General features: G+C 31.8%; 2 protein-coding genes and 1 pseudogene across 2 annotated transcripts; 2 read left to right on the plus strand and 1 right to left on the minus strand.

Moving 5' to 3' along the window:
- The window catches only part of LOC134684371 (uncharacterized), an 18,901-nt pseudogene extending 13,860 nt beyond the window's left edge, over positions 1-5,041 (plus strand).
- A 2,374-nt stretch (positions 5,042-7,415) lies between these two features.
- On the minus strand, positions 7,416-13,280 carry LOC134717076 (uncharacterized). The gene is made up of 4 exons (XM_063579957.1): positions 12,863-13,280; positions 10,373-10,580; positions 8,569-8,857; positions 7,416-7,673 (listed from the first exon to the last, which is right to left on the minus strand). The coding sequence occupies exons 1-3, from the start codon at positions 13,046-13,048 to the stop codon at positions 8,598-8,600; spliced, it is 654 nt and encodes a 217-aa protein (XP_063436027.1). The 5' UTR covers positions 13,049-13,280; the 3' UTR covers positions 7,416-7,673; positions 8,569-8,597.
- Positions 13,281-13,282: 2 nt separating this feature from the next.
- LOC134717044 (uncharacterized) lies at positions 13,283-27,022 on the plus strand. Its single transcript, XM_063579955.1, has 8 exons — positions 13,283-13,691; positions 17,549-17,783; positions 18,467-18,750; positions 19,313-19,459; positions 21,919-22,250; positions 22,793-24,079; positions 24,315-24,540; positions 24,979-27,022. Exons 1-8 carry the CDS (start codon positions 13,482-13,484, stop codon positions 25,432-25,434), a joined length of 3,177 nt encoding a protein of 1,058 aa, XP_063436025.1. The 5' UTR covers positions 13,283-13,481; the 3' UTR covers positions 25,435-27,022.
- The last annotated feature ends 427 nt before the right edge of the window (positions 27,023-27,449 follow it).

The following is a 27,449-nucleotide window of genomic DNA, read 5'->3' on the forward strand; positions in this document are numbered from 1 at the left end:
TTATAGTTCATGACTTGCAGTGAGTTTAGCGTTGTTGTTTTTTTCCATGTTGAATGCCTCATTGTGCTTTATAGATGAAAAACAGCAACAACAAAAAACCGCTGTTCCTTTGCTTTTTATGCTGTTATTTTGTGTCGAAGATGGATACTCGATATCCTTTGTTATTTTGTTGGTAACATGCTGAAATATTAACGTTTATATTAGGTGGATGAAAACTCTTTTACTGCGATCAGTACATCACATGAAAACAATGGTTAAACAACTCAACTGTTCGGATGATGAAATGATAAACAAAATGAAAGAAGCGAATAAAAATTTGGAAAAGCTAAACAATGAATCAGTTGACGTCATAACATCTTTAAGAGATATGATTAACACCAAGTCTCATCAAATTTGCGGTTTATTTCGAGAGAACCTGAAGCTACCTGTGGTGCGGATGGCTATAACTCAGTGGATAGAAGAAGAACTTCCAAGCGAGTTCATTCTATATCAGTATGGAATGCCTAAAGCAGTCAAGAAAGAATGGATGGATCTTAAAACGGAAATTGATGCTTTAATCATTGAAAGGATCGGTATTGAACTGGGCAAATGGGAAGAAATATACGGTACCATTGATATTCTTGAAACATTGGTTATTAACGAAATTCAGAAAAAGGTTTTGGGACTAACCAATGAGGTGACAAAAGTAGAGACAGAATTGCATTCATCAACAGCATCCAGAGATTTGACCGCATCAATTCCAAAACCCGCGCATCGAAGAGATAGCAGACGTGAAACTGTTTGTGCTACCTATTCTGGCAAAATGCAACTAGAGGATAATCAGTACTATCTCAGTGCCCTTGCAAGAAATAAAATGTTCCAGCCGATGAAGAAAGTTATACGAATATTTCCGGGTGCTAATAAGTGGACGGTTTACGCGAGTAACAAATGCGCATATGCAAAGGGTCGATCTGAAAAACTTCTGAAAACATTTACCGAGCCATGCCAAAATGAGGACGATCCGCTGAAAATTGTCATTGACTTTTTTATGGAAGGAGCTAAGGAAACATTAGATAAATCCATTCTTGAGATTCAAAATTTGATCAAATCAAACCAGGACATTTTTAGTCACGTGTCAACGTGTAAACGTGATGTTGCCAAACATCTTCGAGTATATGAGGAAATGATGAAAGAACTAGAAGTTCTCAAACGTCTTCTAGCAGATTATGGTGAGGGATATATATTTATTGAAGATTTTAAACCAAATGAGTTACAGATTATTGATCAATAAAGGCAAAAGTAGTATACCACTGTTCAAAATTCATTAATCCATGGACAAAAAACAAAAACGGGGTAACAAACCAAAACCGAGGGAAACGCATTAAATATAAGAGGAGAACAACGACACAACACCGAAACACAACACACACAGAAAAGGACCAAGCATCAGACAAAACACCACGAGAATAACAAATATAACATGAAAACCAAATACATGAATTTGGGATAGACAAGTACCGTGCCACGTCTTATCTCAATATCTCAAAAATAAGAGAAAACACAAACGACTCAACGTTAAAATGCAACACACACAGAAACGAACAATAATATAACAATGGCCATCTTCCTGACTTGGTACAGGACACTTTTAAAGGGGAATAAAAGTGGTGGGTTGAACCTGGTTTTGTGGCATGCCAAACCTCGCACTTTAATGGCAAAGTTAAATATAACATTGAAATGACAACATAATATTACAGGACTACAATACAAATAAATTGGAGATCATATTAGACAAAGCAAAACATGATTAATAGATAACAAAAAGCATCAGGTTTAAATTCAATACGCCAAAAACGCGCCTTGTCCACACAAGACTCACCAATGACACCCAGATATAAAAGATCGAAAGTGAAAAAAGTACAAAGTTGTACAGCACTGAAGATCAAAAGTTGAAAAGGTTTCGCCAAATACGGCATTGTTTTTATGCCCGGGATAAGAACATTCTTATTATATAGAACAATTCACGCTATTGCAAACAGTACATTTTATCAAATGAATATGAAAGAGATATACATAAAGAAACTGAGGTATTAACAAATTACAGAAAACTAAACCCGAATACATAACGCCCAGATATAAAAGATCGAAAGTGAAAAAGGTACAAAGTTGTACAGCACTGAAGATCAAAAGTTGAAAAGGTTTTGCCAAATACGGCATTGTTTTTATGCACGGGATAAGAACATCCTTATTATATAGAACACTTAATGCTATTGCAAACAGTAAATTTTAACAATTGAATATGAAAGAGATATACATAATGAAACTGAAGTATTAACTAATTACAGAAAACTAAACCCGAATACATAATGCTAAGTTTATCACAAAATAGACACACCCGAATCAGTCCAGGCGTCAACGTAATTAAAAAAAATTAAAAATGTGACGTCACATACGATGGCGAAAAGGCACAAATGTTATGCCACATTTGAACTTATGAAATTTAGAAACATCATGACGTCACATATGAAAAACTATCATTCAAAAGTGAGATAGAATTAGGATTGATTTAAGATTGTATTAGAACTATACTGATAATCCATTCCAACAAAATGCATATTGCAATACATATTAATAGCAATTAACTGTAATATATATATGTGTCCAGTTTGATATGAATCCAAATTCAAACGTAAATAATCGTACAAAATTTAATATTATTAATAATAACGCAACAGGAAGGTCAACGACCCCTTTCAAAATATCAGAATTCTTGATGAACATGTCAAGTTCACAAACTAGCACGATCCAACAATGCCCCAGGGGTTTGTGGACAGCACACCAGAAAGGACTACTGAAACATGAAAATAGCGAAGAAAAGGTTACCATTAAAATATACCTTCCTTCATGCAACACAGACAGATGCTATTCCAAAATTGCAAAGCTGAGGTTAGTTCACTATTTTTATTTAACTTAATGTTAATAGTAAAAAAATATCAAGCGCGTGTTTAAGTATCTTAAAACTAAAATGTGTTTTTCAATCGTTTTTGACGTGTTTTGTCATTTGAATTTACCATGTGATAAGGGACTATCCAATTGAATTTTCCTCGGAGTTCAGTATTTTTGTGAATTTACCTTTTAAAGCAAAAGTAAAATTTTGTGCTTCTTTTTTTATTTCAAATTTTATCATTTTTGAAAATAAAGTTCTATAGATAAACTCATATCTGTTAAATTTATTTGATGGAACTATCCAATGTCGCATCATAACAACGATATTTTAATTGTATTTCAGATTATTAGAACATAGCAATGTTGCAGAATTCTTGGGAATAAAAAATTCAGAATCGTATTTTCCTGCAATTGTATACAACAAACCTATGAGGATACTTCGACATCAATACGAGAAACATTCTGGACATTTATATATCTCCAACTTACTCCAGGAGGTTACAATGGGGTTACAATACCTTCATAGACATGGGATGGTCCATATGGAACTTAATATGAATACTGTTATGGTAGATATATTTTTCAGTTATTTTAAAATAAAATGGATAAAATTTGAAATAAAAAATATCTTATAAATTTTTTGTTAGACAGTACATTAAATTATTTTTGTCGTTACTTTAAGATTAACAGAAGTCTCAATAGCACACTATATGTTTCTGTAGTCTAAAGATTGTGGAATCGGATAGTCGAATCGCATTTTTGCGCATGAAAATAGTAGAACAAAAGTCGTACTTATTTAAAAAAAATTTAGAGAAATCTAGAAAGTCATGCTTTGTTACAAATATAATATATTCTATTAATTAATTTATTAGCACAAAATGGGCGAAAATAAAATAATTTTTACTTTTGTGTCTTGTTTGTAGTTGGATTCAGCGGGAAACATTCGTCTAACTGGTTTTTATCTTCCTCGTAAAGCAGATCTTCCAGGAAACCAAGAGCAACATATAAGTGGAGATTTTGTCTATTAGGCACCGGAAGTTTTGAGAGGAGATCTGTACACCGCAAGTGCAGATGTCTATGCGTTTGGCCGTCTGATGTTTGACATGATGTCGAAAAATATCGCTAGATCTGTTTATTAAAAGAATAAATCCTAGAGAAATGATAAGTCTCGAAACTGATGTGCCTGATGATGCAATTGACATTATACTTCGGTGCTTAGAAATATCAGAGGAATCGAGACCAACACTTTTAAATTTACAAGAACAAGTAAAGGTCCTCAAAACTGACCAACATGCCAAAGAACCCAAGCAAAATGAAGTAACTTACCGGGGACATAAACATGGAAGGGACTAGAAAATGGATTGTTTCCCTTTTACATGTGTTTAGACTGCTTGGTTGATTGATTAATTGTATTTTCGATTCGGTATGCATTTCGACTGTTTCTTTTAGACAGTGCAATAGTTGTGATTGCCAATTTATATATAGATCGGTGTATGCCTGTCTAGATTGCTTATATATATAGACAGTATTTAATTTTATTTCCTTTTTTGAAATAACATGATGGCTTCAGTTGATTTTGAATATGTTTGCAATGTATTTATCATTCATTCATCTGTTTAAATTACGGACACCATTTTCCCCAATTTGTTTATATGAATTAGATTATTTGCTTAGATTACAGGAACAGATGGGAAGTGTATAAACTACTTCTTTAGCTTTATTTATATACACATGCTTTAAAAATAAATTAAGGAAATTATGTATTCATCTACGTCCTCATTTTTGCTGTGTTTAGTCTTTGATGTATTATATTATTATAAAACTTCCCTGGTTTAACAATGGTCTATTTCAATTGTCCTCAAATTCATTATTTGTATTGTCAGGTTTTGTATGTGTTTACCTGTAGATTATTTTTCTGTTTTTGGTGTTAGGTGTTTGCGTAGTGTACGATATAGTCCATAGTAAACTTATTCCAGTTGACGGGTTTGTTATGGTGCAATACTACATGTTTAAATGTATATGAATAATGTAACTGTCTGTCTTTGTAGTAACAAAGTTTATATTTCTGTTGCTATGTTCGACCAGACAAAGGTAAAATAAATTAACTTGAGATATAGTTTTGGCTTATCTTGTGAATGCTTTGTCATTTTTGTTTTTCGCATCTATATTAAAGTTCATGGAAGCTGAATCTAGCAAACAAAATGGTCTTCCGAATCCCTGTACACCAGCCTTAGCACAGTGATATTGAGTAGGCAATTGTTTCTCACTGATAAGAATACAAAATTATTAAAAATAAGGAAACATAAAAATCATAACCTGTATTTTATTCAGATTGCTACTTCTTTACAATGCTTTCTGAATTAGAGGCAACAGTATTTCACATTTCTATCAAGAACATGCATTCTATAAAGGAACAAAAATGAGGATATGACTCCAAAAAAGGATCGAGATTTTCTATTGACAGAACAAGTATATCGATAATTATTTTGGAATCTTAACGAATGTGGTGTTTTGAAATGCACAACAAAAGCGCTATTTATGTGAATAAAAGGAAATGTTGGGTTTATGTTAATACAAAGGCAAAAATAGTATACCGCTGTTCGAAAATTGAAACAGTGTTTCAATTTAAACAATATAGAGAGCCTCGTGGCATCTACATCTAGGCCAATACGGAAATGAACAATGGGAAAGTTTCAACATAAAGTCTCATCTTCTTAGGCAAAGATATTTCAATTTTTGAATTTGAAATCAAAATATATTATCTAGAGGGCACAACAGTTTTCTATGAATAAATATGTGTCTTTTCTAAAATGATCAAATATTTTGTAATTTAATCTTACATACACTGCTTGGATGAATTAACCCTCCACGCTAACAAGCAGTTCGGACCGAGAACGATGTTTCTTCCAGTTTTTGGCAAATCAAAATTACAACTAAATAGCTTTAAGTCCAGAAAACAAATGAAAGGTCTATTGTGGTATGATTGCCAATTAGAAGGCTCTCTACCAGGTAGCAATAGACTCAAATATAAATAACTATGGAACAGCATACGGTCCATAAAGGCGAGAGCAGACCCGTGCCTTGTATAATGCTTTAAAAGGCAAATATATGCCAATATATACATAAAAGACATACGTTTTAGGACTTAGAAAAGCAAGACTCATAACATAATAATTTTTCATTCACTTTTTTTTTTTTTAATTCCAATTTATAAAAGTAACGCATTCTATACTTTTGGATTCAATATCTAAATGTTTAGTTTGTTATCTAGTGGGTAGCTTTCTTATTGGCCATCATACCACATGTTCTTATTTCTATATCGAAACCTTCTTGAAATGCAGTCAAAACTATTGAATAATAAGTGCAAATATAACATATATATTAAATACAATGTTATAAAATCATTCATCTGTTTAAATTACGGACACCATTTTCCCCGATATGTTTATTCAAGAAACTGATATACAATGTAGGTGATAAGTCCGATAAAGCAAAATACATCATACTTTGATTTATTCATGAGGTTGTCATTTTGAAAAACTCAAAAGAACTCAAACAATCATAGCACATTTATTGCCAGAGACGGAAAAAACTAAACAGAATCGATTGTTATAATTATCCTTAAAAAACTTTATTTATTTTATTATTTGTTCGTACTTTTCACATTTATTTAAAATGCTTGTTGCTGATTGTATTTGTTTATTCGATGTTTGTTTTGCAGGTTTCCTTTAGACCGAATTGTCTCATATGATTTGACATCGTATGTTTATATAGTCTCATTTTAAGGCTGTTACGGACTAGGCAATATTTATTTATTGCGGTTATTCGTTGTAAAGTCTTTTTCGATAACTGCACTTGAATTATTTCCTTTAATATGTTGAAGTAACTCTATGATTGGCTACCACTACAGGATATACAACACTACTTCCTTTCAAAACAATTGGTTGTGCAACTGTGTACAACAGATTTTGTCTACCGTTTCTTTAATTAAATTTTGATATGTTTTGCCTATTGCATCTGCGACCGATAGTCGATATGTGAAGTACAGTCGACAATTTTCTACGCCTTCTTTTACTTTAAGGGTCCCTATACTTTAGAGTTAGGGTACGTTCATGGTTATGGTTAGGTATGATTATGTTCTAGGTTATGGTTAGTTTTTAGTTTAGAGCTAGTGTGAGGTTTAGGTATTGGTTATGTTAAGATTTGGTGTTAAGGATAGTTTAGTATAGCTCTATATGGGTTGGGACTCCTAAAGTAAAAGAAGGCCGACAAATTTTGGGTTTGGCAAAACTGTCTATCATTCTCAAATCGTCTTGTTGGTTGCGAACTTAATAGTCGGCTACAAAAAGGCAAAGACATGAGTAATATGAAACAATTCAATTTGGAAAATAAATGTCCAAAGCCGCCTGTCTATAGTTGAAGTCCTTGTGTTTCACTAGATATCTTGTTTTATATATATATATATTACTTTCATTGGTATGTGTTTCATTAGATTATGTACAACGTCTCCTTTTATTCATTAAAAACATGATAAGTACAATATAAATATTTTTTGTAGTTTAAAATCAGTCACAAACGCATGATGTACATTTATGATCAACCATTTCTAACCCGTCCTCTCTGCACACCGCCTGCGTAGCAGTATTTACAACATAAATGAAGACACATGACTTTGAAAGGTATTTTTTAAGTGATTTGTGCATCTGGTTGTCACCAAATCCAGGAGTATCTATTATCACCAGACCTTCCTGCAGAAGAAAAAACAGTAAATTAGAAATTTTGTAACCCTACGTAATACAATATAGTTTTTCTTTGTACAATAAATATACAGTAAAGCACAATTTGGTAAACGGCAATTATAAAATATGCCGACATTTGATCATCCATAACTGTTGTAATAAACCCACATGCTCTCGTTTCCCTTAAACGACAACGCTGTTAAACATTGCCATTTAAATTTTGAAAAAAGAAAAAGAAATTGCGTTACAAAACTTTAATTGCTAATATTTAAACAAATTACATAGACTCATAAAGGCCCGCTCAATGCAAACATTTTAATAACATGTAGTCATAAACCACTTAAATCACCATAGTGGGTAATACATTGTGCGCAATATTTTCCTATCGTCTGAAATAAAAAATCAACAAGAACGTTCACTTTTAGTTAAGAGCAATTCTTTGTAACCACCAACCATTTTATATAGGGGGTCCGGCACGCATAGTCACCAATTTTCACGAAACTTAGCCATAACATGTGATCATGTAAAAAAGTAAAGAGAAAAGTCAATTGCAACTTCAGGTATACGCATCTTGTAACTGTAGAAAAGTCATCCAGTAATAAGTATTACGTATTTGTTAAATTAAAATAGGAAACGAAATTACTTTATAGTAAACAATTTGAAGATAAAAGTCATAATTTTCAATGAAACACAGACTTCTTAATTTTATGAAATATAACTCGACTTGATGCTTGATACACCTAGCAAAGTTTAAATACGCCACATTTGACTTTTTCGTAATTCATAGAAAAATTACACTGAAATGTCGCGAGAAAACACTTGAGTGAATAAAAGATGAAAAACGTCTTTCTTGATAAACTAGAAGTTGTAAATGGAACAGTGTATATATCACATTATAACATACCTCAATTACGTCAGTGGGCCAATATTTTTCTATTTTTTTTCGTATGGATTGTCACCATAATCATCTTCGTATACTATTTCTCTCCTTAACCTTTCTTGTCCTTCCTTGGTACTTAGATCTATCTCGGATCTCTGTCCGCCATTAGTCCCAAAGCAGATTGCCTTCTTTCGACCATCTTTGCTCTTTCGAATTTCGCAGACTGTTTGTGTACATTTAATACCACTTGTAGGAAGAATGTCAGCTTCCAGTAATAAGTTTATAAGACTACTTTTTCCTGATGTTGCTTCACCTAAAAAAAAGATGATTTAGAGCTCATTGTCGTGCGAAAATCAGGCTCTCATAGGCGTGTCGAAGTAATCACAAAATCACATTTTATTGTCATTACAATCACATAATCATTAAAAAAATGTATACAAGATAATAAAAAAAAACAGTCCTATATATATTATCAAACGATCATGAAATATTTTGTCTGGTAATCAAATAATCACTATAAAAACGGCCAAGTAATCACATAATCAAAACCCCAACAGGAGGCTCGAAAATATATTGATATTTAAAATAATTAAGTCTTGTTTTTAAAAGATAAAGAAATCAATGGCGGAACTATTACAATTTATCATAAACTTAGCATTGATATGATAGCTTTTGTATATGTGTAATGAGCGGAAGTACACAAGCCATAATTTTTCACCCAGGCTGATAACCCATAATATTCAGCCCGGGCTGATAACCGATATCAGGGGCGTCTCGTGCAAAAACCCATATCAGTGCTTCTCGTGCAAGTTACTTCCGGTATTTCTGGTATCGATTGTTAATTTTTCCATTGTGACGTCAGATATTTTTTATGACGACGTCAAAATTTATGGGAACTTTTGTGGGGAAAGTTTAGTACTTGATAACAAATGCCATTGACAATAAAGAATCTTTTTATAGTACAACAAACATGGAGGAATAATGATCATAAAACTCTTCTAAATTTTCAATGTTTCAAAATGCCTCTATAGTAAATGTTACCATACATATGGAGATAGTGATGCTGTTGTTGGACAATTATAGTGTAGTTGATTCATAATTTAACTTCTTTATAAAGTTTTTGACTGTTTTAGTTATTGCATTTGTTTATTTGCCTTACATAAAACTATTGTCGGAAGTATATGATAAAGCGATTAATACATGGCCTTTTCCATATCAGCCTGGGTATCATCCCTCGACCCATATCAGCGCCTCGACTCCGTCTCGGGCTGATATGGGGGTCTCGGGATGATACCCAGGCTGATATGGAAAAGGCCATGTATTAATCTCTATGTAATGTCATAAGAAAGGAAAGAACGTCACTTGGATGCATATGCATTACACATATATCCACAGCGCTTTTAATACTGGTCAATCGTCACAGCAAAGTATGTAAGCATAGTCAAAACAGACCCAAGCGTCTACTACAATGATACTGTTTGATATTATAATCGTTATTAACTTCATACAGTTTTGAAGCAATCCTTGCAAGAGTTACCACTGAATTGCACTGATGGGGTATTACCACGTTTTGAATGAAGTTTATTATCAGAAAAAAATAAACAAAAAAGGTACTTTAACAGCATGACCACTGGCTTTATTTTGTCATTAGTATCTAATAGTTTTGACTTACAGTGATGTATGGTAGTGTTTTCTTGGAATCTGTACGTATTGTAAGTTTAGTTGTATTTGTTGCTGAACAATGCGCCATTTATGTTCATTGTCTGTTTTCATGTATTATCGAATTATTCTGTAAATATTTTTTTTCTAAAATGAAAGTTTTTTGTACCTGCGACAAGAATGTTACATTCAGGTGACGACAGCTCAGATCGCTTGGAATGAGCATTCTTCTCAATGTCTGGAAAGATACTGTTTAAATCTTGTTGGAAGTTTGGAGGTAGTTCTCTATAAAAGTTCACGACTTTGTCATAAAGTTTCATTAATTTCTCTCTATTTCCTCTGTGATATTGCAATGCTTCTTGTAAAACTGTTCCTCCCTGAAATTTAAAAAGAAAGTATAAAAATAAGAAAGTTATATATGATGTCATACCAATTTTTTTAGAAAATAATTGGTAACACAGTCTTCTCAATGTGATTATTTTGTGCAATATTAATGGATAAAAATTAATTGTTCATACGTATAACATAATTTCAAATCTTTGAATAGGTATTAAATAGCTAAATAAAATCAGCTTGTACGTATTACAATTCATATACAAAAACAAAATCTTTACACAAACATTACAGAACATTCGTTGTTTAAGTTTAAAAATACAATATAATTTGTGATGATAATATTAGTTACATCGAAGAATCTGTACGCAGCAAGGAAACTCAAAAACGTGTGCAAATGCACCTGTTATGTGATTGATTGTTGATTGCCTAACGTCCAGTGGCAAATATTGCATGCGAATTCGGGACGACATGTTGCATGCGTAGTGTCAATTCTTTTTACAAAAAGCTTACTTTCTATTAGTTGCATCGAATGATGATTGTCTGTTCGTATTGATTTTTTATTGATACTAATACACATCTGATGTGTAACGGGACAATCACTGACCAGTTTACCTGTTCTAAGTCATTACAACTTCAGACAACCACTGTGTACATGCAACTCCTGACCTGTATACATGTACAAGTCATTACAACATAGTCCAACCACTGACCTGTATACATGTACAAGTCACTACAACTTAGACAACCACTGACCTGTATACATGTAAAAGTCACTACAACTTAGACAACCACTGACCTGTATATATGTACAAGTCACTACAACTTATACAACCACTGACCTGTATACATGTACAAGTCACTACAACTTAGCAACACTGACCTGTATACATGTACAAATCACTACAACTTAGACAACCACTGACCTGTATACATGTAAAAGTCACTACAACTTAGACAACCACTGACCTGAATACATGTACAAGTCACTACAACTTATACAACCACTGACCTGTGTACATGTAACAAGTCCCTACAACTTAAGACAACTCCTGACCTGTATACATGTACAAGTCATTACAACATAGTCAAACCACTGACCTGTATACATGTACAAGTCACTACAACTTTTGTACTAAAGCAGTAGAACAAAAGACAAGTATTGACTGCATCAATATTACAAATTTAGTTGAATTTAAGAGAACAATTGAAAAGAATGCCTATACAAGGTTAACTAAGACATCACCCGTAAGTCATTGGAAGCAAAGACAACTATGTCCAGTATACTTGGACCATATAAAAAAAATAAGGAGATGTGGTATGATTGCAAATGATACAACTATCCACCAAAGATCAAATGGGGTGAATGTCAACAATGAATTCTTATCTTCTATGTTATACTTACACTTTGCTTATATATAGAATGCATGAAAACGAAAATAAGAATAGATAAAAAAAAATAATAATACATAGGCGCAAGTTCATTAAAAAGGTTTTAAAAAAGGAACATCACAAAAATATGCAGTGCCTACGAAAGGTGTGCGTCTGCTTTTCATATTTCATCTCTATTGAATTTATAAAGTACAATTGGTAAACGTGTGGCTGAAATTTAGAAAAAGTGGTGAAGAAATCAATATCGCAATGTATGTAAGTGCGAAAAGTATACATGTTTAATCAAATGAAGCATAGCCTATTTAAAATTCACATGTTGTATACTTCAGAATTATTTTCAATGATCAGTAGAGTGTCAGTCATAAATTTAAATTTCTTAAAAGCGATGAACTAACACTTTTTTTTAACAATTAGTCTGGGACTTTCCCCAAATAATTTGATCAGATACTTTATACAATGTAATATAGTAACGATGAAAAGGCGAAATAGTCTCAATGTTCCGAACGACTGATTCTTTTGAAAACGGTTAAAACATAAACTGGTATCGTGTTGCAGTGATTGTTATTTGTCGTGTCATTGAGTTATTCGCCTACATAGATTACACAAAAATAAAAAATAGTGCATGCATAATTTATCATTTTAAATATATCACTGATTATTATTGATAAGATAAGTATTGATATTCAACAATATTCGATCAAGATTCAAATATAGACTAATAACAGACGAATTCATCAATAAAATCTTTAATTTGCCAGTTTGCAGAATATGTTCCTGTTTCATGTATTAAAGCACTATCGTATTTTTCATTTTGCAATTTCAAAACCAATTAAAAAGCCGGTGACAATTTTAAGCATACATTCATAAGACTATGGATTTAATATACTGTATGCATAAAAGATAAAGATCGACAACCGATAAAACAAAATCTTACCGTTTTTCTGTCTTTGGGTGCGACAGCTCCATTTTCCTTATAAAATTTTACTAGTTCTGATACGAAAATGTCTTTATTTGCAGTTTTTGGTGCTTTTATTCCCCACTGTTTAAAAAGTTTCATCATGGACTGTATATCTTTCAGTTGTAAAATATCTTCTACTTTGTTAATTTGTATTTCTGCCATTTTGTCTTGTCAGTGGTCAACAATTTCTTTCACGTATGCTGTAATTAGGAAGCCTTGAGATTCCTTATAATTGCTCCATAATCCGATTCCGTGTAAAGGGTGCAATTTTCGTCACAGTGGTTGAATCCAACTTCCTTATTGTAAAAAAGTAGAATTATTTATAACAAATGTAAAAACCTATGCGCAGTCGCTGTTACCACTCAAATGGTATTTAAGTTCTTGTCTGTAATTTTACCCTCACAAACCCGTTTAAAACTACAATACTATATTTGTTTTGAATATACGGATCAGTTATGAAGATCAACAAAAATGAGTGTATAATATTCTGTTGACTTTTAACACGTGTCATCGACATTTAAACTAAAATATTAGCTAATTGGCGTGTATCTATAAACTATATTCCATATAAATCGTTGTTAAACATTTATACGAAATGGCGGGTACATTAGAAGGAAGCAGTGAACAGCCTATAGATATATCCTCCAAAAAAATAAAAGAAATTGATGACTTTTCTGATGCATTTGGCATTGCAGAAAATTTAGACGTCGACCTTGGTGGGCTTGACGATTTGGAAGATATAAAAGAACGACTGATGATGGAATTCCAGAAATGTCAGCCTGGATTTATAAATTATAAAGAAAAGGTCGGTAAAATGAAATAAGTGGTCGCCTCTATGCCATGCAATGTCTTCTGTGGCACTATTGGTTTTGCAATACTGTATTTCAAGTGTTTTTTTCTTTATTTCTTGAGATTTGTTTCAGCACTAACAAGTTTGTTAAATCCATATAAATGATTTTGTAATAGTTTTTTTTTTATTTACACACAATATGGTTTTGAGCCTTCTCGGCGAGATTTGCTTGAGTTGTTCAACATATTGTATGCGCTAAAAAAATTACGTTTATTGGTTTTTATCTACGTCGTAGGTCCGTATGCTTTAAGTTTTACTTTAGGAAAGGGTTTAGGAAAATCTAAAATTCTAAAGGTGCTACAAAGATGCAGCAAACTAAAAGATATTATAAAGATGTTGAATGGAAAAAAACGGACCGTATACATTTATTGTGTTTATGATAACAATAAGTATAACCCTTTTCTTTTGAATAAATCATAATGATATTTCAAATAAGAAAAATAGTATTCACCTGAATTTGCATTGTCGGGTATTGGTAGATTAAAAGTATCTATACAGGCGATAAACAATAAACTCTTTGAAATATTACATACTTATAATTTCCATCTACTTATCGTTTAAAAAATATACTTGTTTCTTGGGAAGAAACATTAATAAAATGGTAAAACTGTTTTTTCTGGGAAAGACGTTTAATGCAGTTTACAGTCTAGCGCAGTTTTAATGTTAAGTTCTTCATCTTAGAGGGAATGGGAGTAGGTAAAATGACAAGCAACCCTATCTTAATTTTGTTTATATTTTTCAAAAAGTACCGTTTGAAGCTTGATATTGGTTAACTTAATTTTGCATTGTCGAGCATTAGATTAAACCTGGTTCTATAGCGCTAACCCTCTCACTTTAATGACAGTCTTATCAAATTCCGTTATATTTACATTTACAACAATAATGCAGGTTGCTGTTGAATAGATGTTTTCATATTAAAATATTATTTTTTTCATTTGAGCAAATGATATGTCACTTACTTTTTGTCAAATATAGATTTTTGGAGTTTTTATCTTAGAGAGGCTTTTTAAATGTGCATTACCTACGATATTGAAAAAAAGAATAAAAAATGTTCAATCATTAAAGGAAGTGAAGTAGTGAAATAATAATTCAATTCTAGAAGCCAGTATAATAGAACTTGGTCCAAATAAGCTAAGAAACATCACTGACGAGTAATTAAAATGCAATGCGATGTGTTGCGCATGTATTTGGCGATCAAAAGAAAAAGAATTTCAAAACTGAAAGTGAAGCAATGATGAACCATTTGGTTGATTGATTTGATCCACAAAAATAATTCTCATACTGGTAAACATTATTTTCATCCTATAATATGAAACCAAACAGACCTTGAAAAATCAAATTGCACGTGGTCGCTATCTATTGACGTTTATATTTATGTTTTTATCTGGTTATGACCGTCGGCAGTCTTCGGAGGTTAACTTGAAGGATAATTAGATGCCGTCTAGATAAAAATACATATGCAATGCTCAATTGTTTTTTTCTTTACTTATTTTAATTTGTATATACTCTTCGGTATGTTATAAATCAAATATAAGATTTGGAGTCAAATCGATGATAATGAAATTGACAGCTAATGTCCTTTTTAAAATTGGTACGAAAGAAAACAAATATCAAAAACAATGCATGAAAAAAATATCATGTTAAACTTTTGACACGTAAAAGTACAGTCGATTTATCCGACATTACTGTATAATTACCTCTCTCTAAAAGTATAAAATAGCCTTCAGTTTCAGTGGCGGATCCAGAAATTTTCATAAGTTGGGGCCCACTAACTGACCTAAGAGGGGGTCCGCTCCGGTCACGCTTCAGTGATTCCTTATATAAGCAACCAATTTTTTTTCCCAATAAGGGAGGGCCCCGGGCCCCCTGCCCCCCCCCCCTTAATCCGCCTCTGGGTTTAATTTAGTCAATGTACAAGTTTGTTTGGTCGAGGTTTGTAATTTAAATGAACCGGTCATCTTAATATATTTCGCGGAATTATATTAATAGTGGAAATTTTCAAATTAGTTCTGATAAAGCATTTTTCACACTGCTATTTATATTACCATTATAATAAGGTGTAATTGGTTTTTAAACTTCATTTTGATTATTGAATTTTAAAGCAAAATTTTAGAACTTTTCTTCCTTCGGAAATAATATAAATATTAAGAAGTAAAGCTAGCTTAATTATGTGAATCTGATCATTATTTTTGCGTTGATAGTAGATCTTTAATTGTTTCTGTTTAATTAAATCACAACGTGTATAGGCTCGGAACAACTCCTTGTTCGACTTATTTTATAAACACCTGTCTATTGTTGAAGACAATGTGAAGTCCTCTATATGTATGTTGGCGAATATTAAATCTTTAATTTAATAGAATTCAATGATATGTTGAAAGGTTAATATCGTACGACTTCATGCACACACTACAATACCAACGTATTTAATTCTTTAGTTCGGTAAAATATGTGCATTTAGGTAACGGTTCGATGCCTATCCACCAAACAAGACTATTGACATTAGGCATTTGAATCAATTAACAAAACTTAGCATGTTTGACAGAACACTTTGTATGTCAACAATTGATTATATTTAAATGCTTTTATTCAAAACTTTGGCACCGTAAATCAGGAAGTATTGGTTATCCATTTCAAGGATTGATTTTAAATGATAAGTGCATTATGAATTCAATAATTTATTGGACTTTTTTTTTCATTTAAAAAAAATAATTGCGGGATTTGATTGGTTCATATACCAACAAGGAACAATATTATCTCTACTTTGAAGAACATCGTCCTATATTTTGATGTGAATGCTATCATGATGTGCAGTAGTGATCCTTTTTTCTTTTCTTTAGATGTATGTAATTGACTTTCAAACTCAGCTGGCTCACATGATAGTATGATGAGCATAATACTATTTAAGCCTCTCATGTGATATATACATGCACTTTTCCTTTATGAGTTCTTGCTCTTATTTATACAACTTAACAATTACAGAAGTCTATACATGCTATCTATCAGTTCTTATTTTCATTGTCCCCTTGTTTTTAATTTATATAAACTAGTCAAGAACAGAAACTTAAAAGCAATGCATTTTTCTCATATAATTAAAGTGAATGCACGATAGCAAGCTTTAAAACAATTGTTCTGATATTTACAGAGTTGTTTTTATTCTTAAAACCACCGGTTCTAGGCAATAACGCGAAATATTTTAATAGCTTACCTTTGGATCTGAAAAAAACATTGTTTCACCCAAAAGCAAAATGTCAAATTTCGTTATTTAAGCTTTCACCTTGCAAAATTTAAATTGATTACTTATTCTCAAAAATATGAATCATGAATTAACATATTCGATATTTGGTGCTGATTTATGTAATCATTCTCATGCAATTGATATATAATACCTTTGTTCAAAAACACGTTTTTTTTTCTCACTTTCCAACTTAGTCAGATATTTTAACCATATGCTATTGTTTTGCAAATGAAATTTAGAATTAAAAGTTTTCCTATTTATGATAATTTAATTCAAATTCGTGTTCAAACTTATGTGCCATTACTTTTGATGGCTTCTATATTTGCAACTTCCTCTGCTTGTACAATGGAAACGGGTATTCTTTGTTTATGGTTCTCATTGTCCATAATAGACGAACATTTTTTCGATCTCTTTCTGCGTGCGTGACTCCGCCAACGACGAAAACAATGTGTCCCGTACACAGGAATTAGAAACTGAAAGCTGTTTTATTCGAGGATTTCATATTTTTCTCATTTATCCAAAAACAAAAGGTATTTTGGGAAATGGCATTAGGAATTATAACTTTATATACTTTCAGATATTTCGGGAAATGAAAGATTATAAAAGAGATGACAATAACAAAAGAGGAAAACTTCATGAGTTATTAACCCAAACCAAAACTAAGTTCTCAATAGAAGATGCCAATTCTTCCGAGGGAATTTCTGTAATAGAGAAGGCTCTCAAAACAGAAGGATTTGTAAAAAATCTTGGTGATGAGTTCTGCAGTAGACAGGAAACCATTAAGAAAGGAGAGTGTTGCATCGTTGTTGCAGGTGTGTATAACCTTTAGTATGATGTATATATGCACATTTAAATCGAAATCAGGACCAATCGTTGACTAATGAATATTTTCCTAACTTAAGTGCTTTTGAAACTGTGATCAGTGCCATTCATATTAAACTTTAAAGACATCATTTATTGAGTCCATAGTCGAAATTTCACTCCTTTTAATTTTATAATTTACAAGCAAATCAGCAAAACAAAGCTCAATAACCTAAAACAATTCTTTTATAAAATAAAATCAAGAACGAAAATGGGAAATGTGTCAAAGAGACAACAACCCTGCCGAAGGCCACCAATTGGTCTTCAACACAGCAAGAAAATCTCACGCCTGGAGGACTAGTTCAGTGGAAATGGTCGTCATACTATAACATATAAATTAACTGAAATGATTGTTTATTTTGCAAAAACTACATCAAAATCAACAAAGATTTTTATCTAGTTTATTTGGGTTTTTTTAACACAAATCAGGCCGTCAGTTTTGTGGTGTGGTTTTTTTTTGGGTTTTATTTTTGCTGTGCGATATGAGTTTTTCTTATTGTTGAAGGCTCATGGTGACCTCTAGTTACTTACTTTAGCGTCATTTGGTCTCAAGTGGATTATTGTCTTATTGACACTATACCACATCTTTTATTTTCAAAAGAAATATATAAAGAAAGTTTGTACTTATTCGCAGGTGAAACGTCAGCTGGAAAATCTCTATTCTTAAACCTGATATTGGGTGAACACATACTGACGTCAAAACATGGGTCTTGCACAAGTGTCATCACACGATTGTCATATGGCAAGACAAAACATGCTAGAGTTATTTATCATGACAAAGACAGACCAGATGATGTATATGATAATATTGATAATGGCAAAATCCAAGAACTAGTATACGAAGAAAACCTAGACAAGAGGGAAAACACTTCTGATATAAAGGAAGTACAAATATTTCTTCCAGCTAAACTTTTAGAGGTAAAACTTTCTTATTATCAATTGTTTTTGCAAGGCAATATAAGTTAAAAAAAAAATTTAATAATTTTTATTATTTATAGTGATTTTTTTAAAATATATAGCCAGAGGAGAGCACAGAAGAGCAAAGTCTTGAAATATATCAACGAACAGAAGAAAACACAAATGCTGCTCATTTCTTGTAATACGCCTTGTGTAAAAAAATATGTTTAAACAAGTCCGCATTGAATAAGAAAAAACGCAAATAAGAAATTAAATGGTATGTTGATTACTCGTTAATTAAAAAAAAAATAAACGAATTAAAGATACATAAAGAGAAATAAATGCTCCTCGACAATAGGAAATGTCAAATCCGTAAGTCAATCTCTTAATTCGTGGGAGTAAGGAAGTTAATCACGTAAAAGATGTGCCATCGATACCAAGTTGCTTAATCCAGCAGAAAGACATCCGATGGTTTGGGGAAGGCCAATCACTATAACAATTACAGAAACAGACTACCGCATTACACATCAGTAATCCTTGTTATCGTATTGGTCAAATTTATAATTATGTTGCCTTTATTTAGAGTGGAATAGTACTGATAGATACACCTGGTATTGGAGAAAACGATGATATGGACGTTGTGGTAGAAAAATTTGTTGACGAAAATCAAGTAACGGGATTTATTTACATGATAAAATCTGATAACGCTGGAGGAGTTGATGAAGACAGGGTAATTATTTTTTTACAAGTAGATAATACGATTAAGTTAAATAAATACAACGAATCTAAGATTTGCTATATAAGTCATTTTGGCTCTATGTACGGGGCGCCGAATGGGACTCTTGTGGTTTTGTACTCAAAATTCAATTTGGTACGGACAAAAGTGACTTTTGTTCAACAAAAATTAGTTCAGTTTAACAAAATTTGTATCATACTACAAATTTGAAATTTTGTCATACAAAATTATCTATCAGCGGACAAAAGTCACTTTTGTCATGACAAAATTCATTTTTGTTACACAGACTTGACTTTTGTTACCTAATTTGAAAATTGAGCGACAAAAGTCAATTTTGTATTTAAATTAGTTTAGTTTGGTTTCTGTGAACTAATTTGCATACAAAATCGACTTTTGTTACACAAAATTGACTTTTGTTACACAAAATTGACTTTTGTTACACAAAATTGACTTTTGTTACACAAAATTGACTTTTGTTACACAAAATTGACTTTTGTTACACAAAATTGACTTTTGTTACACAAAATTGACTTTTGTTACACAAAATTGACTTTTGTTTCACAAAATTGACTTTTGTCTCAACAAAATTGACCAAATTGAATTTTGTCTCAACAAAATTAACAAAATTGAATTTTGTCTCAACAAAATTGACAAAACTGAATTTTGTCTCAACAAAATTAACAAAATTAACAAAATTGAATTTTGTCTCAACAAAATTGATTTTTGTCTCACGAAAGTCAATTTTGTCTCACGAAAGTAAATTTTGTCTCATAAAAGTCAATTTTGTTGTTACAAAATTGAATTTTGTTGTTACAAAATTGAATTTTGTCATCACAAAAATGAATTTTGTCGTCACAAAATTGACTTTTGTCTCAACAAAATTGACAAAATTGACTTTTGTCTCAACAAAATTGACAAAATTGACTTTTGTCTCAACAAAATTAACAAAATTCACTTTTGTCTCAACAAAATTTACAAAATTGACTTTTGTCTCAACAAAATAAACAAAATTGACTTTTGTCTCAACAAAAATGACAAAATTGAATTTTGTCTCAACAAAAATGACAAAATTGAATTTTGTCTCAACAAAAATGACAAAATTGAATTTTGTCTCACAAAAGTCAATTTTGTCTCACAAAAGTTAATTTTGTTTCACAAAAGTCAATTTTGTCTCACAAAATTGAATCTTACCGTACACAATTGACTTTTGTGATTTTATTTCCATACCAGGTAACAAAAGTCAATTTTGTATGCAAATATGTTTATATTTGCATACCTTTAAGACAAAATTGACTTTTGTCGTGACAAATATGAATTTTGTCTACAAAAATGAATTTTGTCATGACAAAAATGAATTTTGTCTACACAAATGAATTTTGTCATCACAAAATTGAAGTTCTCACAAAACAAGTATGTAGCACATAGTTTTGTAAGACAAAAATGATTTTGTTATGACAGAATTGAATTTTGTACAAAACCACAAGAGTCCCATTCGGCGCCCCGTACTATGAACATTTATTTTCATCATGGCTTAATTGTTGTATATTGTTTCGCATGAACAAAACGAAAAATCGGATATTTGTCAATCAGAAAGCAACGTATATTTACATGTACCATATAAACGTAAGACGGGCAACCATTGTTAATAGTATACCTAGCTTGAAATCCTGTTTTATGAAAATATAAACAACCAACAAAAGTAAGTTTGCTTAAATTGGCAACAGGTTCGTTTGGTGAACAATGAACTAAGAAATTCTTATCTTAACTCTTAACTCTAATTCAAAATTTCCTTATTTTGTTATATTCTGTCTGCATATGCCAAGTTTTGTTTTGGTATGCACAAATGTTTTATGTAGATCTTTTGGTCTAGAATTAGAATTTGTGAATTGTTTTCTTCTGAAACCTATTTCTTGCTGACTGAAATATGTGCCATTTGTTTATATTTGTCAAACGTCATCCTGGTACCTACTATCAGGGACTTTCTATACTAACATATCAAACAAGATGGCGGCTACTTAAAATTCAACGAACAAATACCTCAAAGTTTAAAAATCAATATCTGATAAATCTTCCGAAAAAACAGCATTTCGCAATGACAAAACGTATAAAATTTCATAAAAACGATTTTTTGTTAAACTTGAACATATAGTTATGAAAAACTCCTCGTAAATGTGAAATGATTTGCTTTATAGCCACGTGACATCAGCTTCGGCCGAAATAAGTATATATAAGTTTGATAATTTGTATAGACATCGTTATAAGTGACCAGTCCCGTTAGTATAAAAAGTCCCTGCTACTATCTAACAATAATCAGTTAATTTCACTTAGTAAGTAAATACTGATCATCGAAGTACCAATATCATTGAAAATAAACATATATAACATTTTTTTAAAGCTCTATTGTTTAATGTTTATGTTGTAATTGGTGATTACACGTGTTCTGATGCTTTCAGCTGGTTAAATTGATGAAGATAATTCTACAAAAGGAAAAGACAAAAGGAGAAAAGGGCACATTTAGATTTGATCCTAGTTGTGCAATGTTTATTTGTAATCAATGGGATTTAGTAAGTGAAAAAGACAAAGTGTATGAACACATAGTTGGCAGACTTCGTAAAATTTGGCCTAACTTTGATGAAGAGAAAGTAAAGACAATTTCATCATTCAAGGCCAAAGCTGAAATGGAGATAGATCAAGATTATATAACATCCGATTTTCAAGATGTATTAGATTTATTGAGAAGTATTTACAGTCAAGCTTTGAATGAACGAGTAAAGGTCACTTACAAGTAAGTACATTATAAAAATGGTGTCTGACACGGCAAAATAACAATAATCTTAAACGAGAATCCTCTTTATTTTACTGAGTAAACGTTTTAGAACCTCGAGTTTAGCCCAAAAGAATAATTTTACAGTGTAATGAATATAACCTTAAGTTTATTTTCCAAAATAAACCCACTTCCATCTGCTGGCCACATTGCTGAAGGCAGAATACTTATGCAATAACAAGACTCAATGGTATTTAACGTCTACATTTTCTAAAATTAATTTACGGCTGATGATTTTTTTCAGGACTTTTTGCATGGCATGTGTTTCTAAGCCGGGGCTAAGGGCCGTCTTAAAATTTCAGTGAGGTGAGGGTTTTTTTCTCCATATTGAAGGCCTTACGGACTTTGAGATGAAGAACAGGTATAAAAGCGCTGTTCCTTTGTTTTTGTCATTTTGGGTTGGTTTTTTTGCGGTCCATATACTGATTTTGTGTCATGGATTGATACCCCATTTTTTTGTTGTTGGTAGTAACATACTGAAATATTAACGTATTTTTTCACAGGTGGATGAAAACTCTTTTACTTCGATCAGTTCATCACATGAAAACAATGGTAAAACAACTCAACTGTTCGGATGATAAAATGATAAACAAAATGAGGGAAGCGAATGAAAATTTGGAAAAGCTGAAAAATGAATCAGTTGACGTCATAACATCTTTAAGAGATATGATAAACAAACAGTCTTATCACATTTGTGGTTTATTTCGAGAGTACCTTAAGCTCCCTGTGGTTCGAATGGCTATAACTCAGTGGATAGAACAAGAACTTCCAAGCGAGTTCATTCTAGATCAGGATGGACAGCCTACAGCAGTCAAGAAAGAATGGATGGATCTGAAAACGGAAATTGATGGTTTAATCATTGAAAGGATCGCTATTGAACTTGACAAATGGGAAGAAGAAAACGGTACCATTGATTCCCTTGAATCCTTGGTTATTTTCGAAATTCAACAAAAGGTTTTGGGACTAACCAATGAAGTGACAAAAGTAGAAACAGAACTGCATTCGTCAACAGGGTCTAGAGATTCAATCGAATCAATTCCAAAACCCGCGTCTCGAAGAGATAGCAGACGTGAAACTGTTTGTTCTACCTATTTTGGCAAAATGCAACTTGAAGATAATCAATACTATCTTAGTGTCCTTGCGAGAAATAAGGTGTTCCAGCCGATGAAGAAAGTAATGCGAATATTTCCGGGTGCTAATAAATGGAAGGTTTACGCGAATAGCAAATGCGCATATGCAAAGGGTCGATCTGAAAAACTTCTGAAAACATTTACCGAGCCATGCCGAAAAGAGGAAGACCCGCTGAAAATTGTCATTGACTGTTTTATGGAAGGTGCCAAGCAAACATTAGATAAATCCATTCTTGAGATTCCAAATTTAATCAAATCAAACCAGGACATTTTTAGTCACGTGTTAACTTGTAAACGTGATGTTGCCAAAAATCTTCGGGTATATGAGGAAATGATGAAAGAACTAGAAGTTCTCAAGCGCCTTCTAGCAGACTATGGTGCGGGGTATATATTTATAGAAGATTTTAAACCAAATGAGTTACAGATTATTGATCCTAATGACGCAACAGGAAGGTCAACGACACCTTTCAAAATATCAGAATTCTTGATGAACATGTCTAGTTCACAAACTAGCACGATTCAACAATGCCCTAGAGGGTTGTGGACTGCACACCAGAGAGGGCTACTAAAACGTGAAAATAGCGAAGAAAAAGTTACCATTAAAATTTATCTTCCTTCATGCAACATAGACAAATGCTATTCCGAAATTGCAAAACTAAGGTTAGTTCACTATTTTTATTTAACTGAACGTAAAATATGATAAAACACCTGTTTCAATATCTTCAAAATAAATTGTGATTAAAACAATAGTACATTTTCATGTTTTAATTTTTGATTTCAATCTCTATCATTTTTGAAAATAAAGTTCTATAGATAAACTCATATCTGTTAAAAAAATATTTGAAGGAATTACCCAATGTCGCATCATAACAAAGATGTTGTAATTGTATTTCAGATTATTAGAACATAGTAATGTTGCAGAATTCTTAGGAATACAAAATTCAGAATCGTATTTCCCTGCAATGGTATACAACAAATCACTGAGGACACTTCGACATCAATACGAGAAACATTCTGGACATTTAAACATCTCCAACTTACTCCAGGAGGTTACAATGGGGTTACAATACCTTCATAGACATGGGATGGTCCATATGGAACTCAATATGAATACTGTTATGGTAGATATATTTTTCAGTTATTTTAAAATGATATGGATAACATTTGAAATAAAAAATATCTTATAAATTTTTGGTAGATGGTACTTTAAATTATTTTTGTCGTTACTTTAAGATAAACAGAAGTCTCAATAGCACAATGTATGTTTCTGTAGTCTAAAGATTGTAGAATCGGAAAGTCGAATCGCATTTTTGCGCATGAAAATAGTAGAATAAAAGTCGTACTTATTTTAATTTTTTTTAGAGAAATCTAGAGTCATGGTTTGTTACAAAAATATTTAAAATTGTTTAATCAACAACAACAACAAAAATGCAAAAAATAGGGTTACGGTGAGAATTGTTTGACTACAATTATTGCAAATATAATATATTCTATTAGTTAATTTATAAGAACACAGTGGACGAAAATAAAATAATTTTACTTTGGTATCTTGTTTGTAGTTGGATTCAGCGGGAAACATTCGTCTAACTGGTGGTTGCCTCCCTCGTAAAGCAGATCTTCCAGGAAACCAAGAGCAACATATAAGTGGAGATTTTGTCTATTTGGCACCGGAAGTTTTGAGAGGAGATCTGTACACCGCAAGTGCAGATGCCTATGCGTTTGGCCTTCTCATGTTTGACATGATGTCGAAAACGCCGGCTTTTGACAGCCAAAGAAAAATGTCACTGGATCTGTTTATTAAAAGAATAAATCCTAGAGAAATGATAAGACGCGAAGCTGATTTGCCTGATGATGCAATTGACATTATACTTCGGTGCTTAGAAATATCAGAGGAATCAAGACCAACACTTTTAACTTTACAAGAACAAGTAAAGGTCCTCAAAACTGACCAACATGCCAAAGAACCCAAGCAATCCGAAGTAAATTACCGGCGACAAAGAAATGGAAGGGACTAGACAAATGGATTGTTTATTTTACATGTGGTTGGTTGATTAATTGTATTTTCGATTCGGTATGCATTTCGACTATTTCTTTTAGGCAGTAACATAGTTGTGAATGCCTATGTATAGTACCGGGCTGTAATTTAGACTCTTGTGAAGTGTTGTCTCGTTGGCAATCATACAACATCTTCTTTTTATATATCCAGGACATACAAGAAGATATAAAAGTTATTCAATTAGAATAAACTTGAATAGTGAATAGTGCAAAAAAACACAATTCACCATTCATGAATTTTGAATAGTGAAAAGTGAATAGTGAACGTACTTCAGCCCGGTATGTATAGGTAGATAATATGGTGAATGATTGTTTCGCTTATTTTTGTAGACAATATTTTTGTTTAATTTACTTTTATGAAATATAACGCTTGAATCAATTGTTTTGAATAGGTTGGTATGTTTACATACAATATAGATCTACCTATGTTTTTGTTTCATCTTTTTAAAAGTCAACAAATCTGTTTAGAATGTCTCTTTATAGACACTTTTTGTGATATTTTTATTCAAGAAACTGGAATAGTTGATATGTCTGATAAAGCAAAAGACGTCAAACTTTGGTTTATTCATGAGGTCCTCATTTTGAAAAATGCCAAAGAACTCAAACAATCAGAGTATAGGCATGGTCAGAAAACGAGCACAGAATAGATAGTTAATACTTTTGTACCTTTTAAATTTATTTGGACTGCTTATTCCTGATTGTATTTGTATATAGAATGATTGTTAAAGTTGTTTCCTTTAGACCAGATAGTCTCATTAATTTTGATATCATTTATTTATATCGTCTCATTTTAAGGCTGTTACGGAGTAGGCAATATTTATTTATTTCGGTTGTTCTTTGTATAGGCTATGAGTTTATATTGCCTATTTTATCCAATGTAGTATCTTTTCTATTAACAGAAAGTCATGTGTCTAGTCTGGAAACTTATTATCTAATTTACATACTTATGTTATATACATTTGTTGTTTAGAGATATCTTCTAGGTAGCAACGAACGCTGTTTGGAATTTGGAAGAAGGAATTGCAATCATTTATGTGAGCTTTTATAAATTGTTAATTTGTATATATATAAATTAGATTATCTTCATAGATTGAAGGAACAGATTGAAAGTGTATGAACTATTTCTTTAGCTTTATTTATATAAGTGCTTTTAAAATAAATTAAGAAAATTATGTATTCATCTACGTCATCCTCATTGTTGCTGTGTTTAACCTTAGAAGTATTATAATATTATAAAACTTCCCTGGTTTAACAATGTTATTTTTCGATTGTCCTCACAGTCATTATTTGTATAGTCATGTTTTGTATGTTTTTACCTGTAGATTATTTTTTTGTGTGTTTTTGGTGTTAGGTGTTTGTATAGTGAACCATATATATATAGTTATTTCCTTAGTAAACTTATTCCAGTTGACGGGTTTGTTACGGTGCAATACTACATTTTTATGTGTATATGAATAATGTAACTGTCTGATTTTGTATTAACAAATTGTATATTTCTGTTGCAATGTTCTACCTATTTAAAGGTAAAATAGAATAACTCCAGAGGTATGTTTGGCTTATCTTGTGAATGCCTTGCCATTTTGATTTTCGCATCTATATAAAAGTTCATGGACGCTGAATCTAGCAAACAAAATATTCTTCCGAATCGCCTTACAATCAGCCTAAGCACACCTATATTGAGTAATCACTTGTTCCTCACTGATTAGAATACATAATTATTACAAATAAGGAAACATAAAATTATGATCTGTATTTTAATCATATTGCTATTTCTTTACAATAAAATTTATTTTCTGAATTGGGGGCAACAGAATTTAACCAATGTTCGAATCTCACATATTTATCAAGAACATGCATACTATAAAGGTACAAAAAGGAGGATATGACTCCAAAAAGGATCGAGATTTTCTATTGACAGGACAAGCATATCGACAATTAATTTTGAATCTTAACGAATGTGGTGTTTTGAAAACGC

This window comes from Mytilus trossulus, chromosome 1, assembly GCF_036588685.1.
Source record: "Mytilus trossulus isolate FHL-02 chromosome 1, PNRI_Mtr1.1.1.hap1, whole genome shotgun sequence".
NCBI lineage: Eukaryota > Metazoa > Mollusca > Bivalvia > Mytilida > Mytilidae > Mytilus > Mytilus trossulus.